We start from the raw sequence: 19,543 nt of genomic DNA, 5'->3' as shown, positions 1-19,543 counted from the left end.
ATTTAAGCTGTATAAACATTGTCCTGGTATTTAAAATTTCTATATAATATAATAGAAACGCAATTAAGTCTTTTTAAAATCTCATATCGGTGTTATGATTAACATACTATTAAAGATAAGTTTGTGGTCAAAGTACTTTATATTAACGGTCCCTCTAACCGTGTTTATCATAATCCTTACACTGATAAAACAACTTTAATAAAACAATTCAGACGTGTTCTTTTAGGCTAAGTTTTAAAACATGTGTTTATTAATTAATTTTAATCCATTCATATTTGATTGATTACCTACAATGACCTACAAATTAGTAATGGAATTCAAAATTCTACGACCCTCATATCGATTTAATTGTACCAGAGAAAGCGTGCTACACTTGGATTCTGAAAATGCATAATTCCTAACTACTCTTGAGTTAGAGTGATGGTAATCCGTGTACATTCCTCCGACCGAGCCTATGTGGCTTCACTGTAATCAAATTCGTAAGCAGATTGTATCCTAAACAAGAACACATATACTCTTAACACCAGTGATGGTATTTGGAAGAAATTCTAATCCCTTAAACTATATCTGATATTGGTGTTGGAAAGTTAAGCTCCAACAGGAATAATAATAGGACTCTTATATTTGAGAAAGTTTAAGTCTTTTGATTATTTGTTTCATCTGATTAATTGGGGCAAGCAAGAAACAACCTTGAAGAAACACCAACAAAGACTGATGATGATGAAGTATCTCGGCCTCTGAGTGGAATACCAAATAGATGTGAAGAGGAGGAATCAGTCATTGGCGGAGACAATCAGTTTCATTAGTAGAGATGACCCAGTATGCCTTCCCGTTTCTAATGACTTTTGCTTAAATACAATATTCCATCAAATTGGTTTTAATCTTTTAAATGTATAATGTGATATTCTTCGAATAGGATGGTTTATGTTTAGGAGGGTTATTAATACATTAGGATTCTCGGTCGACGATGTAACATACGTCAGACTATATAAAATTAGATCCTCACTCTGTTTTCATTATCCCAGAAAACCTGGGATTTTAGTGTGAAAGTATTAATTCATAGTAGATTTTACATCGAAAATAAATTTTATTTATTTACGAGAAATATCTATGAAAAAAACGCATTCCTCACACCTGGGTAGCAGTCAGTCCTTAATTTTAAATTAAAACTCGTTTTTTAATAAGAACGAATTAATACGAATAAACAATGAATAGAACAATTTTAAAAAGCCCGTAGCATAAACAAAAATCGTAGTAATGGATATTAACCTAAAAAGAATAAATTAACAATTATCAGAAACACAACACACACGTGTAACTTATATAGTAATTCTAAAAAATCGTATACATTCTAAACTGTACGAATAAAATATTTTGAATTGTTTGTAACAATACCACTTGGCTCTTAGTTTATTTAAAGATAATTAATTTTCTGATTAGTGTTTCAATTACCTGTTTCCAACAATTAGAAGATTATTTTTTTTTCATTACATTTTTAAAACATGGGTTTTATGAAATCAACCGGATCGAGAGCGAAACTCCTCAATCCCAAGAAATAAAAATAGGTATATAAACTTCAGATGGGTTATAGGGATGTCATTTACATAAATCACAAAATAGTAATGAGACTAATAATTAGACTTGAGGTTCCCTACGTTTTGGCCTCAGATCCTAATAAAAAAGAAGAGTCAATTGCCAAAGATCTGTCTTCTATTATATACTCATCCTTAATTGCGTTTTGTAAAAATAGAAACACATTACCAAGAAATATTAATTTACTTTGTAGTAATTAAAAAGGTTTAAAAGCAGGTTAGTTTGCACAAAACAGTAAATTAAAACGTTTTTTTTAAAAAATCACAAAAAGGGAAACGATCTGTTTGTTTGTTGAAGTAGTTTAAAATTATACATACTAAAAGGTCCAAACCCAATTATGGTTGAATATAAACTAAAATGTAATTCTAGACAGCAGTGACAACAAATTAAATCATTTGCAATTTAAGCGTAAAAACAAGTTTGCAAAGTTCAATTAAATTAAACGGTATCTTCCCACGACGCCCACAATACGTAGTGACGTTGATCGCGGGAGAGATAAGGAAGTTTATTGTGGTCCTCTGAATTGAAGGCACTACATTATTCTGAGACGACGTGACGTGTCACTGGGGTCATTAAAATGTGTCTCGTCAGTGTTTCGCAGCATCTCGTAACGATGCACTGTGAGCGAGACAGCCTTCTCAATCCGTAATGTTAACCACCACTGTTAGGTTAGGTTAGTCACGTCTTTCAAGTTTACTACCTTCACATGTTGTGTCACAGTAGCAATTTCTCAAAATAAAGCGTCTTGTAACAAGTTTAATTTAGTTAGTAAGCAAAGTATAATATGTTTCAAAGAAAATATACTAGACAACATTTTTAGAAGCTTACATAAACAAAAGTCAACAGTACACGCAAAACCCTAATAAATAAACGAAATTAAATTATACAAGTGGCGTTTTTCGTAGATTTATACAATTCTGTCTCACTATCTTTTAAAGTAAGGCAGATATGTAAAGAAAATGTTGCGTTTCAAAACTCATTAAAAAACATTCTATAATAGAAAAAAAACTGCCTATCATATTTGTTTCCTTATAAATATTATACCTTCAAAAGTTAAAAGGTAAGGGGGCGATTTACATTACACGGGAGTTTTTTCATTGTTTTATTCAATTCACACAGAATGAAAATCTAAGAAAATCATTATTTCTTTGAAATTTACACAACATAATTAGTAAAAAAGAATGTACCACATGGAACTGACCCTGCTACGTGGCTTCTATGATCGCCTTTTTTAATGCTAATGTGCGCCTACATGATAAACTAGAATGTCAAATGAAAATACCATATTGACGTATTAACATAGTAAAATAATTCAATATCCATGTCCACTACTGCTAAATCCAAGATAATTTATTTTATTAGTTTGTATTAAAGTAACTTTAAATAATCTATGTAATTTTACTGACTATCCGTTTGGTAAAACAGTTGGCCAATATATAGAGCATAGTCCTTGTCGTGGGATGGGGAGTGGTTCCTAGTTTTTTAAAGTTTGTCTCTGTGAGTACACCGTGTTCCGAAAAATTCCCTGTAATACGCCACAAAACTCACGTATCACGTTTGCTTTAAATAGGCTGAAACGAAGTTTAGTAAAATTTATGATTGTTCAAATTTTAAATAATATAAAACAGTATAAGTAAAACAAATAATTTTAAAGCTATATAGTAGCTTTATCTCAGCTTTTTACATTTCCGTCAGATACTAAACATGTACACAAGCATATTTTTCAGTCAATAGGACTTCTTTGGTTTTTCCTATAAAGCTGCTTTGGTTGTCTTTGTGGAATTAATGGGGATGCCCACATTTAGATTTTGCCTGAAGCAACAAATGTGTGTGTGAATAAGATAATACAGTGCCATATATTAACATATCCAATATTAATCCCAGAGCCACGGATTCGAACAATACATACGAGGAAAATTTGTAATTCAGTGACAACGAGGAATCTGTGTTTAATGCCTCTAACATGGTAGCATTATGATACTTACAAAAAAACCTAATCGTTGTTAAAATTGTCACCGGTAGGTTTTCACATGCCAAAATTAAATATTTTAATTAACATAAATCTTCATAGTGCAGATTTTATTCTATAAATTGATTTGAAAATTTACGATGGTGGATTTTAATTTGTTAATTTTGCTTTAAATCTAATAAAACCGATGGTTTCACCTTAATAAAGTATTATTACATTTTTCCGTCGTTAATTTCTAAGGCGACATATATTTTTTATTGTTTTTTCGATAAATATACTTTTGTTTGATAACATAGTTCTGTTTGTTTTTACTTAATATTACCAAATGTTGAAACCCGATTTCTATAATTTTTAATAATGTGTATTGTAAAATTATGAAATAGGAACAGCTAAAAAATAACTTTGCGTGTTCATTGAACCTTGTTAACAAGATTCATATCTGATTATAACACCACGTTTTATTTTTATTTTTATTAAAAACGGTTTTATGACAGGTGTTCAATAATGTCCGAACTGGATAAAAATGGTATATAAATTGTGTATTATCGTATACATTCTGTGTATATAATTCGTCTCTAAAAGAGAAAAAAATCTGTTTATCTTATTTGAATTTTTACTCCCTACCATTGATTTTATAGCTCCTTAATAACGAATATACGGGGTTATTGTAAGAGCTTAAATGTATTCAAGTGCAGACTTCCATAATATACTACACCTGATGAGGACATGAATTTATGGCAAACTACAACCTCCAGGCCCCTGCCTCTTAGGACCAATTTTGTTCCTTATTGAATTTGGATTGAGATTGTTTCTGCCTTCTAATTCTCATATTAAGATAATGTATTTAAAACTGTGCTCTCTGTAAACTCTTTTTCAGCTGTGATAATTTTATACTCAAATCATAAAACCTAAAGATATGAAACCTTTCATGAGTCCGATTGTTATACTATAGGTATAATTTTTAAAGGTTTTTAAATTCTTAAAGTTCTTAAGAATGTGGTTGATTCTGACTTTATTTTAACATATCAGTTATAAAAGTTTGTATCAGAAATTATAAATAAGTGCATCATCTCAAAAATATTCTTAACTATCTTAAAACACCTCAAAATAATAACTCTTCTTGGACATGAGAACGCTGTTCCCATATCGCTTTGATTTGAGAGGCTGGTACAGAGCTGGCCTTCCCTTCTGCTAAGTACATGATTGAGACGAGCCCGCTATCCTTCTTTGTGGGACCTCAACACTAGGTGGCTCCTACCCCCAACTTTACTCATCCTGAATATCCTGTCACTCCGCAAGCAAGCGCAAAGGTCCTTTTAGGACTTATGAGAGGCTTTTTTTTACCTTCTTGTCCTAAGTGAAAACCCCCTAAGGAAGAGACATATATAATCATGACATTTGTGATTTTTAAACTAAACACTCCCAAGAGAATCATGTGAACATTTCAAGTTCTCTGTTAACTGGTGGGGGGGGGGGGGGGTGGGGGGGGGGGGGGGTGGGGGGGGGGGGGGGTGGGGGGGGGGGGGGGTGGGGGGGGGGGGGGGTGGGGGGGGGGGGGGGTGACGAAGATTTGTTATTGAATAGTCGCCTTAGTAGAGGCTCATTAAGTGATTAGGAAAACTAATTAATTAATTTCGATGAACACTGAAGAAGAACCTTGGGAAAGGTAGACGACTGTTCAGGACCCTAAGCGTTGCCAAATGTCGTCCTTAATTGAAGCAAATTGACCCAGTAACTGAACACCACGCAGCTAATAGGTTTTTACATAATTCTTATGCAGTGCATTTCCATAAAGCATTAGTGGAGCGACAAACATTATAGTTGTAACAACACCACTGTGCTAACTATGTGATTTGGTAGTTTGGTAATGACATGCCTAATAATAAACACTAATTGTAATTCTTAATTGTTTAACGGCTAATATTTGTATACAGTGTTATGGAGTTTGAAACCTAAGTAAATATCAACAAGATTTATTTGAGACAAAAATGTGTACAGTATCTTTACTCTTTTAGTACAATTAATTATTTTCTTAAAGATACCTCCTCTAGTGAGGCTCGATAAACTTGTATTTACCTCCAATATACATATCTGTATCATTGGTTACGTGTTCTATAACAACAAATGGCTGTGCAATAGCAAGTATAACACAACATAAAACCATAACAAGTTGATTAGGAGTTTTGCACAGATTTTGAGTAGAAAAGTAATAACGAAGTTCAAAGTTCTGATGTTAAATCTCAAGTGAATTGATATTGAGTTTGAAATTGTATTGATATCTTCGGCATTTACGTAACTAACTTTTTTCTTCTCCTATGTAAGGAATGAACCATCTTTGTATGGGAAATAATACCGATACTTTCAATAAAGAATACTGTGTTGATAAAAAAAACATGCTAAATTAACACAAATAAACATAAGAAATTTAAACTGGAATATAACTAATTTTTAACGGTTATTAGAATAAAGATAACAAATGGAATCCAAACCTAGACAGCTTACTGATGCTATTTTCTAGGATGAGTAACGGAATTCGCTATTTTTGCACTAGGCCCTATAAATGGCAGTACTAGGCTTAGCCGTCGGATATCGCAATGGAAAGTTGTTTCAGTAAAACTCCTAGTTTTGTGTTATCTATGTGTGATATATTCTTGATAAAATAGGAACCCTTCGTGGAAATTTGGTATTTTCAAAAGAATTTCAAATGCGATCTATAAGAAATTACTGTACCTAACGTTATCAAAATATTAAAATATAGAGTAAGATAAATCGATAATAAGTTGTGAATCTACACAGTTATCCACGGTGTGTGACTGTTCTCAAGACAAGTAAGGTATGAAGAGAGAAGTGGGCATACGTCTGGAGCAGCAACATCGACGAAGGGCGCACAGCCAACTTTCTCACTGTTGCGTTGTATAAAATTATGATACAGTGTCAACGCCCATCGTTTCATGTTTGGAAAGAGACTTTAAACTTTTGCAAGTAAATACCGAGAAATTGATAACTTTTTTAGTGGGTGTTGTTTTATAATATAATGTACCAATTTCTAAGCTAAAATCTGCCTTCTTACCTAATACGTGACTGATTATTAGTAATCTTATTTCATTAAAGAGTTACATGATACGCTGACTAACAAAAATCTTTAGTAACATTCCGACAACTAACCACTTGAATTTTTATCTTAGTCGGGTCTTAGGCAAATCAGCGTGTAGTCAAATATCGGCCAATTTTGGTTTCAATGTTAAGTGTGCCTTGATTGCAATGAAGAATTGAAGGTGTACGAATGGCATGTACGAATGGCATCGCCTGCCTACGCGTTGCCAATTGCGTCGAATACTAGTAAGGCGCCAAAAATTCGTCACTTGCCGTTTCTATTTAACGATTTTTTATTGGGGACTCCAGATGTTTCTCTTGATGTCGCGTCTTTGTCTATGTGATACCTCTCAATGAAAGGTTCTTAAAACTTGAAACTTAGTACATGGGGTACTCTCGGTCCAAGAAATATCCATATTGATTTTGGAATCTAAAGATCAAAGCGTAGTAAATTTGCAATTATCCGGGAAAAAGTAGTGTTGTAGCGTAGCCTACGTCATATCGGTAACGAATTTTATTATGTTCTGCAGGGGTCTTAAACATGCCTTTGTATCGGCTTATTATTTTGTCCAAATTCATCATCGTGATTGGAAAACGATAAAATTCGTGGTTAAATAGTTCATAAAAATTTATAATGTACATAGTTTTATCATTTTAAAAAGTTATAACATTTTGTTTAGTTTTTAATAAATATACCTATGAACTAATTAAAGCCAAGGGTTCTTCTCGAGTAGCGATTCTTAGGAAAGTGTCATTTATCGTGAGTCTGTTTATATTTATCTCTTTATTAATAGTGCGTTTCAATAGTAATGTTTTTTGGTGTAATATTTTAAAATTAAATCCTGATAAGAAAAGTCGATAACATTAGCCGCTTCAATATCACCTGAAGAAATACACACTGGAAATAGAATGAATGAATGAAAAATGCCTTTATGAAAGAGGCGGGGTTAGGGCTATTAAGCCCTCTTTACTCTATACCACTCAATTAATCTATACAGAAAATTTACAATATTTTAATTCAATTGTGGTAAATAATTAACTTATTCTTTAAAAAGAAAAAACAAAAAAATTGTAACCTATACAAAATTAAATTATCTTAATTTAAAAATCTATATATTTAAATGACTATAACACACTTTACTATTTTTTTGTAAAGTTTTTCTTTTATACAAAAGAAAAACTTTATACATTTTGTGATAAATTAAGAGCAAGAAGCAAGAAACATTCAATCACTCTATCACACCGATTGACCACATGACCACCAGCACCACCCGTCATCCCCACAGGCTCTCCAGCAGCAAGTCCTCGCCCCGAACCGTGCGCGGTCCTCAATACATCTGATGTCATCGGGGAGAGCGTTCCAAAGGCGACAAGCCTGAACAATAAAGGACTAATTAAAAATTGTTGAATGATGAATTGGAATTGATAGTAATATGGCTCCCCTTCTTTTAGATCGTTCACTAATATCAGAGATGAAGTGGAAATGATCGGACAGATAACCAGGATATTTGGTTTTGATAATTAAATGTAGAATAGAAAGAATGTGGAATTTACGTAGTTAATGCAGTTTCATCAGTGACAATTGCTGAAAATATTGCGTAACGTGCTCATGACGCCTGAGATTAAAAATAAATCTTATACAGTAGTTCTGAGCACGCTGGAGTCTGTTCGATTGCTCAACGGTCATGTCACTCATCACAGTAGTCAAAGTGTGGTAGTATAAGAGTCTTAATGAGCATCACTTTGACATTGAATGGCAGATTCAAGGCAAACCGTTTCAAACCGTGGATAACAGCAAAGACTCTTCTGCACGTTATCGTAACTTGGTCAGTCCATTTGAGATTTCTGTTCATAGTGAGTCCGAGATTTGTCAGTTTGTTTTGGTAATTTAGTCCACAACTGTTAGGTTTAAGTTTCAGTGCGGTATCAAGATTAGTTAGGTTTATCATTTTAGAGTTACCAACTATCATTGCTTGCGTTTTGTTTTCATTTAGTTTCAGTCCTTGTTGTATTGTCCAAAAGTTAATGGCCTCAATATCCAAGTTGAGTAGTGACCCAAAAGTAGCTAGTTCGTTTGGTAAACAGTGAACGTATATTTGCAGATCGTCGGCATAGCGGTCCGTAAGTCGTATAATATTACTAATTGATTATAATTATGCATTAATTTTGGTCTCAGAAAGTTTTAGTCCACAATCCTAAACATACAACTTGAAATCTACCAGATCATACTATTTCTTAAAATATTTAGATAAATTCCTTTTCAATACCTCCGAGGTTCTCTGCCGGGCTCCAATTCAATGTCAGGGCTAAAGGTTCCAAATCACACCTCAGTTTCGTTTCATAATTTTCATACTTGTAATCACCTTCAACTAGTAACACATAGTTATAATGTTAAATAAATAATGTTAAATTCTATGTGTTTGTCATTTTGTTTGATCAAGCGTGTTATTAGGGATTAATACTTCATAGTTACAAGATCGTTAGCTTATTACCTACTGAGCAAAAATAATGCAACTCGTTATTGTTTATGAAAATAAATACTCAAGTAATTAAAGATTTTAATTACGAAAAATTATTAATCATCATTATTAAGTCAATGTGTATCATACATATACTTCATCTACATAATAAAAACAATCTTAAATAAAAATAAAATACATAATCAGTTGATTTTATGAGACAATTTCATAATTATTGTTTACATCTGAAAGAAATACACGTTTAATTAAAAATATAATAGCAATCATATAAATCCCTCTTTACAATATCCTATTACAACCTGAATATTAGGAAATAATGGTTTTATTTATTAGGAAACAAAGATTTGTTTACAATTAATGCCAGAACAGGACATTTTTGAAAGTTTAAAAGACATTTGATAATGAAAAAAATGTATTCAAATAATTTAATTGAGGGCGTTCATGATAAGAAATAGTTACCTGTTCTATAGTTACCGTAATTGAGTACCAATAAAAAACAACAACTCGTAGTGAATGAAATTGAATTAGGTAGAAAATAATGGTTTTAATGCTAATCAGCAGTCCCAAGTAAGCGATACAGACAGAGGTCGTTTAGCCAAGCGTCCGTGCGGTGTCTGCTCGTGAGTCAGTTGTGTGTAGCTGTAGTGCCAACATCGCTGACTGTCACGCTCCTAAATATCACATCCGTCCTTTCAACCTCCTCTCAGAAGTCGTTGTCTGTGTCAACCCTCAGAGATGTTTAAGCTGCTAGTGTTCTCGTGTCTGTTCGGACATGTTCTCTCTGCTAACATCCTAGCAGTGTTCCCGCACACCGGCAAGAGTCACTTTGATGTGTTCGAGCCACTGGTCCTGGCTCTTGCTGGGAGAGGTCATCAAGTCACCGTCCTCAGCTTCTACCCCCAGAAGACCCCTGTGGCTAACTACACTGACATAAGCCTCGTTGGGACTCTGCCTGTATTCGTGAATGCTCTGCAGTTCGACTATCTGAAAGGTTCAACACTCATCTTCGAATTTACTTTCGTCAATGGTATTGGGCTCAGTGTTTGCGAGTCGGTATTAACCTCTCCTCAAGTGAAATCTCTGATAAGTTCCGGCAAAAAGTTTGATCTTCTGCTTGTCGAATTGTTCAACAGTGATTGCTTCCTCAGTTTGGTGGACTTTTTTAGTGCCCCCCACATCGGCCTTTCTTCCTCCATGAATCTACCTCACCACATTCCTAGGGTAGGAAACCCAGATAGTTTTTCCTTCTCGAATAACATTTTACTTCCGATAAAACCACCCTTCAGCTTCCTTCAAAGGTTACAGAACGTGGTCTACACACTCGGCATGCGCTTGGGAAGGACGCACTACTATTCTGTACTAGAGCAGAAGCCTATCCGTCAGGTATTTGGCCATGAGGTGGATCTCGAGAGGGTCGCTCACAACGTAAGCCTAGTAATGACGAACACTCACTACAGTCTACAGGGCGCACGCCCCCTAGTTCCTGGGTACATAGAAGTCGGTGGGCTACACATTCTCCCTCTCAAACCCATCGTTAAGGTAATATTCTCCAAAGAATATTGTAATCTCTTTAAACTATATAGGTTTCATAATACATTACGATCTAAAAAATAATCACTATTTAGATAATTGTAAATGTAATTTGATGGTTTGTATCTATATCAGTATTACGATACATAATGTCTATCTGAACTATGCCGCCATTGGTGTCTCAATAATTGATAAATTGTCAACCCTTTTCCAATATTTTTTCATTCTTATTGTTATAGATCACTCTAAAGTTTCATGCTAGTTGGAAAATAAAATGTAAACACATTTTATTCATTTGCTACTGATTCATTATGAATTCACAGCTATATATATGAAGTATTGACTGAGTACTCAAAATTAGTAATAATAATAATGTTACAAATGCGAAAGTGCCTTTGTTTGTTTGTATTCATGCGTAATCTACTCAACCAATTGTTCTGAGATTTTACATGGACAATCTTGCGGTTCCTGGGATAAATATAGGATTCTTATTTCGAAAATCCCTCTCGGTACACCCCACTGGTCTTTAAAGTAGCGAAAAATCCCATCTTGGTTTCTAAAGTTGTGTAATATTAATTGAATGAGCCTGTCAAATGTAATCAACTGTTCTGTGTAAACATTGTTTATTATTATCGATTTGGTTACATTTATAGTGTGTAACTTTTCTAATAAGTAACCATACATTTTAACAGAGTTTTATATTTCAGTGATTAACTAAGTACTAATATACCTTATAAAATGTCCTAAAACTTAAAAAGCTCATAATTTTACTCCAAAGACGCCCTTTAAAGCAGTCGGCAAGAACTATGCTAGATGGAATTTCGCTGAGCTGTTTGAACTAATGTACCAATCCCAGCTCTAAAAGTTCTAAAATATTTTAAAACTCACATATAAATTATAAAAAAACTGATATAAAATTCCTCTTAGTTCTCTTTTGACAGAAGAAGCTTCTCTGATCTGTGATATTTTCTTAATTTGGAAACAAAATAACATCATCTATGGAATAGAAAATAATAAGAACTAAGAAAATTACAATGACCATAATTGTAAACTATTTGGCATATTTTCATGATCGTGGCAAAAAGGCAAATTCTAAATTGCCGTCAGAAATATAATACACTCGAATAAGCAGTAGTCATAAACGTGCTACGCCTACTAAAATGCGTGTAAATCAGCGGGTAACTACTAGCAGTGCATATATAAGACAATGCAGTCTTATTTTTGCTATACACATAAAGACTGTTATGAAATCTATGTAAGTTGTCTTCTGAAAAAATGGGCTTCTCTGAGCTGTGTATGTATATATATTTTCTTGATCGGCAAAACCAGTTTTGAAACAAAACAATAATAAGACCGAAGTAAATTAAAATGACCATAAATTTAAACATTTTAACATACTACCTTGATCGTGGGTAGAAGGCAAACTCAACATTGGCGTCAGAAAATAATTCACTCGAACCAGATGTGCAAAACCTACGAAATGCGTGCGAAGCCGCGGGTAACTGCTAGTAATTAATAAATTGAATAAGTGTGAGATGTAACCTTAGGCATATAACTAAACTGATTGGTTTGAACAAATTAAAACTACACCCGAATGTTTTATTTATAAGAGAAATCAATTTGAAACTAAAGTTTTACTTAAGTAAACAGCATGCATAATTTGAATGGATATGAAATAATCAAACGAAGACAAGAGTGGATTTTATTAGTATTACATTAAAAGTTTTTCACGATGGGTTTTTTGACTCGATTTAAACGATTCGTTTTACATTACTTTGTGCTATCTAGCTGTACCTGTCAAGTTATGTATTTTTCAAGGATAACTGTCATACTGATTTCATTAAGTTTACTGCAATATTAGTAATGCTGCGTATTGCTGATTATTTGTATTTATAACCATCATTAGTTTTTGTACTAATGGTGTTATATAATATTGTGGAATAAGGTAAACATATATAAAACAAGTGTGGGTATCGACACGAAGGTTAGCTAAGCGCTGTCTTTGTTTTATGACATTGCAGAAAGTTGTCATGAATACACCCTCGTAGCATTCATTTCTGATATTTAGTAATATGTAATAACATTGCATTGATAGTGGTATTTATAAAACAAAATATGCAAATCGAGAAATGAATAACAGCATGTCGTTTACAGTTATAGCAACTGGTTGTCGTTTGTATAGTGAAATTAATTTAAAACTAAAAAAAAACAAATTAAAAGATAAGCCGTTACTTGTTTCAAATAAACTATTACGACAAATGTTATAATATTTTAATATTTTATGTTACGCATTCACATAAACTATATTAAGATATTCTTGAATTTAATGGTAAAGATAGTTAATACCTTTTGAGATTTATTATTTGAGTTTAAACCAACAAAACATATCTCATAATTATACCTTAGACAAGCTAATATGTGTTAATATGTGTTTTTTGTACTTTGAAAGTGACAGTATGTTTGTAAAATGTTCAAAGTAGAAATTATTTGCTTTTTTTAATGTACCATATTAACATATTATCTTTGTTTTTCTGAAGAATTAAGTCATTATAAAAGTAAAATTTCAATATATCCAAAATAAATAACACACTAAGGTAAAAAAAAAATGTTGTGTCACTTGTTACGAAAAATTTAAAGCAATCTAAAAAGTATATATTTTGTATGGTTAGAAAACAATATATATTATGAATTCAGCTAAATACTGCAACCCATAAGTTTTAATTAATAATTTGTTTTTATGATTGTTTTTTAATCAGTTATATCATAACAAACGTTTTGCCTATTTGAGACTCGATACCTTTTATGACTCTTAATGGCGTGCAAGGTTTTGTTCATTCTTTTGAAACAAACCCGATATTATACAAGAGAACACACCTTTCTATTTAATAATCCATTAAGTTTGATTCTAGAAGTAATGGAAATAAAAATCACACAACTGTAACGTAACTTGTTAAAGAATGATGTATTTTTTTAACACTTCGAGGCGCGACGTTCAGTAGCTCTGGTACTCGCGGTAGCTGCCACTGTCACGTCTGGTAAAAGTAAACAACAAAGCCGCCAAACATAAGGACAACGGCTTAATTAGGTGCTTGTCTTCGTCAAACAATCGAGTTCCTAATTATGTTGTACTCAGGTGTCATGTTTCGAATATTTTTTCCTTTTTTAGTCCTTCATCTTTAGACCGATAACTACTGTTGACATGAAAACGTGTTGTAAGCGAACTGTACGTCACTATAGTACAACATAATGTAACATCGCATTGTTCTATGAAGGCAAGTAGGACTACCGATTTAAATAATTACAACTAATCATGGAGCAATAACCCTTTACTATGAATGACAATAGTCACGGACTGTTATGTAAAATTTTATGTTTTACTTGATCCTGAACGCAAAATTACCTACAACGTGACCGGATTATTCATGACCTTTCTGTATAAAGTTGTGATCAATATTAAAATTACTGTAATTTGCAAAGATGATTCAAAACAATCAATCTTATGTGCTTGCTTTATGAGTGGATATCGTAAACAACTATAAATATTACGAACAAGGTGTAAAATAGGGGAAGAAGACCAATCATGTGTTTTTCGAATTATTGTTTTATGCAATAAAGGTTATGCATTTATGTAGTAGGCAACTAAAGATTTCACACGTAAGGGGGTAGAGGTCAGTTCTTTAAAAATAAAAATTTTATAGATGAAAAAAAAAACATTATAAGCAAATTAAATGCTTATGCTGAAAATTTAATGTCTAAAAATGTTGTATGTGCAAATAAAGTATTGAATTTATGTGATATTTTAAACAGAAAACTAAAAGACGGCTTTAATCCTTTACATGTGAAATTTTAAACATATTTAAGTAAGTGTGGAAAGTGGACACTAATCCCCCTATTTCTTTGTGTCTACATTTCTTTACTGTGTACAAGATGCTTGATAAGCCTAAGATATCCATCAACTCACTTCGCTCATTTGTTTCCTAAAATTGTAGTCACAGAGCGAACGGTTCTTTGAGTCATTTAAATCCCTTTCCCCCTTTTTTGTTCTTTCAATTACCGCAAATACAAGTATGCCGTCCCGCAATGACCAATGGAAACTACTTACTAGTATCTATAATAAACTCAATTATTTTAATACGTCACTGATGCCATCTAAAGTAAAAGTCGGATAATACTACTGTTAACTATTTCCAATACACTAAGACAGATGGCGTTTTTTTCATTGAAGTACAAAGTTATCAAACAAGTATTTTACAAACATTATTTCGGGATACAACTTTATGTATTATTTTCATATCTAAGTAATATACATTCCAACGTTCGTCTAAATCTCTCCACTGGAATCAAGATCCAAACACCCGCACATACAAAATATCCAAACATACAAACATCATTCTTCACAAACATTCGCATTTATAATATTAATAAAAATATACGGAATCAATTAAAATCCTTTCTATTCACCAATTGTCTTATCATGTTTATATTTAAATATAAATCTTAAAACAACACGCTTTAAAATTTTAATTCAGGGGATTTTGAGTCGGTAAACACCAATTGAGGACCTTCCAATGAAATTAAGGTTAGTATTGTAATAGACCCGTGTCCACAAATAGATTTTCAAGGAGCTAGTACCTCCAGAAAGTTTACTTTTTGCAATAACAATACAATTTTTGTTACCCTGACTAAAACCTTCCGTCGGAGCTAGAACATTATAGTAATTGTATCTCCTTACGGATATCAAAATAATACGGCTAGGAAAAATGGCAAATATTGCATAAGGGTACAATTTGACTTCACACATGGTAAACCTTCTGGTTGTCTAAGAAGTCATGAACTGGTAAACATTACTTTGTCGAGATATACTTTGAAAAGAGTTTGTGAAACCATTTTGTATAAATTAAACATCTCACTTTTACCCTTAAAATACTTAGCAAATATTTTCAATAGGTCCAGGAACACGGGAACTACAGGCAACAGGGATTATTGCAAGCAACATAGTTATAAATTGCAAAGTTAATAATGTCGGGAAATAAAAAAAGATAGATATTAATTTTAATAAATAAGAGATTAAATTTGTTATAAAAAGAGTAATTTAACACCAGATGGAATAAGCAATACAGATTTTTCACTTATTCATTAATGGTTTTACAAATGTACATTATACAGTGTTACACAGTAGTTATTGGCATGCGATATATTTTGTGTTCTTGTTTCTATTAGATTGCAGATATAGATTTTGTTGAGTTAGTGCCATGAGCAAAATTACTACTTTACTGGACAAGTCCTCTCCTAATCCTTTACACAAGGTTTTACTTTTCACCTTCTCACACAGATAATTTTCTGTTGAATTAAAAGTAAAAATAAAGTAAAGTAGTTTTATTTTACCGCGTGAATTACACAAATATTATTAAGAATTAAATTATGTCTATCTTATGCGTGTTGTAGTATATGACTAACTAAACACGCATGTGATTTAAGACGACTGATAAAGTACGGATTTAAATAGGTAACATTTTTTATTATAAAAGTAATTTATCATGAAAATGTTTATTACAGTAGGCCTACGTCAAACAGTTCTCTAAATCCTAAACCCTCAGTAATAATTCCACTGAGATTCGCGAGTGTGTCAATACTTTTACAAAATATTTTCATTTTTTTGACCCAAATAGAAATTTAAAATAATCGAAGGCAGAGCGATATAAAATTGTTGTGTCTTCTTCAAAGGCTGCACACTAGGTAAATATAAAAATACCCAATTATACAGGTGCAGATAATTAATAATACTAAGCCGAATTGCAAAGATGTTCATGTATAACAGAGAAAGTGATTAAATCTAGTTTGTTTGTTGTAAAATGCATTTATGCACACAAGAGGCCAGCCTGTAGTGGACTTTCCCTAACGACGTGAAGTTTTCTAACCCACTGTTCTCTATCCTCTAAACTTCAGGATACTAACCCGGAAACCGTTTGTCACACTACTTCATTAATGTATTACATATTTGTGGAATAAGCTGTAAATATTTACTATCAATAGGTCGAACAACATTCATGTGCATCAATACAACACGTTTCTTGGTACAAACTACCATTGGAAATAAATGTTTCATAGCAAGTAAGTACACAAATTTCTCTTTACGTTTGCCAATAAAATACCCTCAAGCGATAACGTCATAACTGAGCACTTTATATTATTTCGTATGTTACGGACAAAGTGAGATCTCAATAATCAAAAGTAATCACCTGTAAGGCCTTCCAATTAAAAGCAATGTTCAGTTGAGCTCATTGACAAGCTAACTCGTATACACATTTTTAGGTTTGAGTTTGGATCCTCAATACGCAAAATTGATCTATATTAATTTTACTTTTCAAGATTAAAACCACCCGTTATTGCCTTTTCCCTATGTTGATGTAATGTTTTAAAAATATAGCCTCCAGTTTTTTATTTGTGCTAATTTGAAAAATCCGTTTATTCTAGAAGCTTTGTTTTTTATTTATTTATTGTTAGAACTCTTAATAGAGTGCGGGTATAAGAAAATATGAATGCGGGTCGAACTTTGAAATTCTTGTCGCTAGATTGTTTTAACACGCTTAACTTTTCAACCTAAGAATTCTTAAACTAAACTTTAAAAACACTACATGTTATGCACGGAGGGAAAATAAACTTTCTAATTATTTTAATTGTTATAATAATAAAAATAAAATTTAATTATTTTACGAACGTTGTGTACAATCCTTGAATTCTACAGTGTGTATTTTATTTTTAGTATCTATTCCCAAACTAGGGTGAGTAAAGCAACGCAAAATGTTGAAATGAAATTCTTAATTTTTTTAAAGATATATTATAAATGAACACATTGACAAATTTGTGAATGGATTAGAAGTATTGTAGTTAGCTGAAATATACAAAATAGTGGATGTAATGGATTTACAATTTTAAACTTTGGTTTATTCAATAATTTTGGTTCCCTTCAGAACGTATGCACTGTACAAGGACACACACGTCAAAGTCAAAACTTTCAAAGCTTTTGATATTTTGGGTTAAAACCATCAATTAAAACAGTGCTTACACTTTAGTGTACTTTCTCTCTCGCAAAGTATTGAATCGTTCTTTTATTTACTTTTATTAATTAAATACATAATGTTACCTACCCAAATAAAAACAATTTCAGTCCCCTCCCAAATATATTGCATAAAATCTTTCTTAACAAAAAAGGAACGACATTGTACGGGGCAGAAGTTAAAAATTAATAATCGGAGGACCAATTATGAGAATAAAAATAAAACAATGTGCAGAATGGCGGGAAAGTGGGCAGGTAACAAGAGGTGAGAGGAGAATACAACACAAGTGATGGAGGTTTAACAGTACCTTGGAAAACTCGCTGTGTGTAGAGATCCACAGGGGGAAGCAGCAGCAACGACAGGAGTGCTTAGGCGCGACGTAAATTGGCGCGTAGCGAACGGGCGTCACCGCTGGCGGCCGCGGTAGCTTTAGAACGACGAATAATCCGCACTGGACACTGTCTTCTCCACTAATACCCTGAAATTACCTCCAAAGGAGTGTGGGAGGAGGATGGTAATGCACATTAAAGAAAAACACTTGAAAACAAAGTCAATACGAAAGGGTCGAGCACAAAGAGTGACCCACGAACTGTAGAGCTACATGGTCTCCGGCCGATGATTCCACTCAGAATGCCGGGAAGCGGCTCGCTCCAGGGGACGCTATCGCCCCTGGTTTGGTTAGAGGGGTATCTGCTATTCGCCGAACGGGCAGCAGTCGCAAAGCGGAAGAGCGCCCAGAATACTTCAAGGACAGGACCCTTTAAGATATCAGGGGGTGTGGCGCTGATTGGAACAGCGGACGACTGATTTGGGACCACGCTCCCTCTCTCTCTTATACCTAAATGCGTCTGGGCTAGATTATGCTTATCTATATTAAATTAAATATTGAACATACCGGCGGCTTTGAATCATCAGGATTCAACAAATCAAAGTGGCATGATCGAGAAAGAACATGAGAAATAAAGCTAAAGACTAACATCTTAAACTAGGTCTTAACTATCTATCCTAAAGTGTTGAGATAGACTTAAGCTATTGGTGACAAGAACGGCAGCAGGAACACTTTGACTGCCGGGCGTGTGAAGGTACCCTTGGGGGGTCTTGAGTTCTACCACACGCACTACACTGTCACGTCCAGGGAAAAGCTTAGTTATTCTAGCGAGGGGGCCAACACAGCGAGGGAGAGTCTTGTTGGACCAATACTAGATCGCCAACTTGTAAATTTCGGGAGGGCCGCTCCCACTTAAGTCTTTGCTGGAGGGAATGGAGGTACTCCCTGCTCCAGCGTTTCCAACACTCGCTGGGAGCAAGCCTGCACTAGCTGCCAATGAGCCAGCCTGTTATCCGGCAAATCTGCAAGGTTGCGTTCGGGCACAGCCACTAGCGGCGCTCCCAATCAGGAAGTGCCCCGGAGTGAGAGGTTGTAAATCGTTGGGGTCACTGGAGAGCGCAGTAAGCGGGCGGGAATTCAACATTGCTTCCACCTGGCAAGTGAGGGTGGTAAATTGGGCAAGAGTGGGAACATAGGTGCCCAGAACTCTTTTCAAGTGAAAATTTGGCGCTCTTAATGGCGCTTTCCCAGAGGCCGCCATGGTGGGGGAGCTGCAGGGGGGTTTAAAATGAAAGTTAATTTTCTGGCCGAGGGAAAAAATTGGTGAATTTGGAGCTTGCCAGAGGAAGTGATTAGTTGCTGTAAAGAGTTTCTCGCACCAACAAAGTTATGTACCACAGTCCACTATAGATGTCGGTACATAGGCCTCTACGTGAAACAAAACGTGTGAGTGCGGCTATAAATGCGTCCGTGGACAGATCAGTGGCGACTT

The 19,543-nt window shown here is 33.8% G+C and overlaps 1 protein-coding gene across 2 annotated transcripts in view; it reads left to right on the top strand.

The window, feature by feature from the left end:
- The first annotated feature begins 8,052 nt into the window (after nt 1-8,052).
- Nucleotides 8,053-19,543, top strand: part of LOC124352720 (UDP-glycosyltransferase UGT5-like) — a 48,045-nt gene continuing 36,554 nt past the window's right edge. The window contains exon 1 of one of the 2 annotated variants that reach the window (XM_046802350.1): nt 8,053-10,674. In XM_046802350.1, coding sequence (XP_046658306.1) covers nt 9,871-10,674 — 804 coding nt within the window. In that variant the 5' untranslated portion in view covers nt 8,053-9,870. The remainder of the gene's footprint in view (nt 10,675-19,543) is intronic. The other variant, XM_046802349.1, reaches the window with a different exon arrangement.

This window comes from Homalodisca vitripennis, chromosome 1, assembly GCF_021130785.1.
Source record: "Homalodisca vitripennis isolate AUS2020 chromosome 1, UT_GWSS_2.1, whole genome shotgun sequence".
Classification (NCBI taxonomy): Eukaryota; Metazoa; Arthropoda; class Insecta; order Hemiptera; family Cicadellidae; genus Homalodisca; species Homalodisca vitripennis.
The sequence above is the reverse complement of the archived record's forward strand: the minus strand, read 5'-3'. Positions and strand labels throughout refer to the sequence as shown.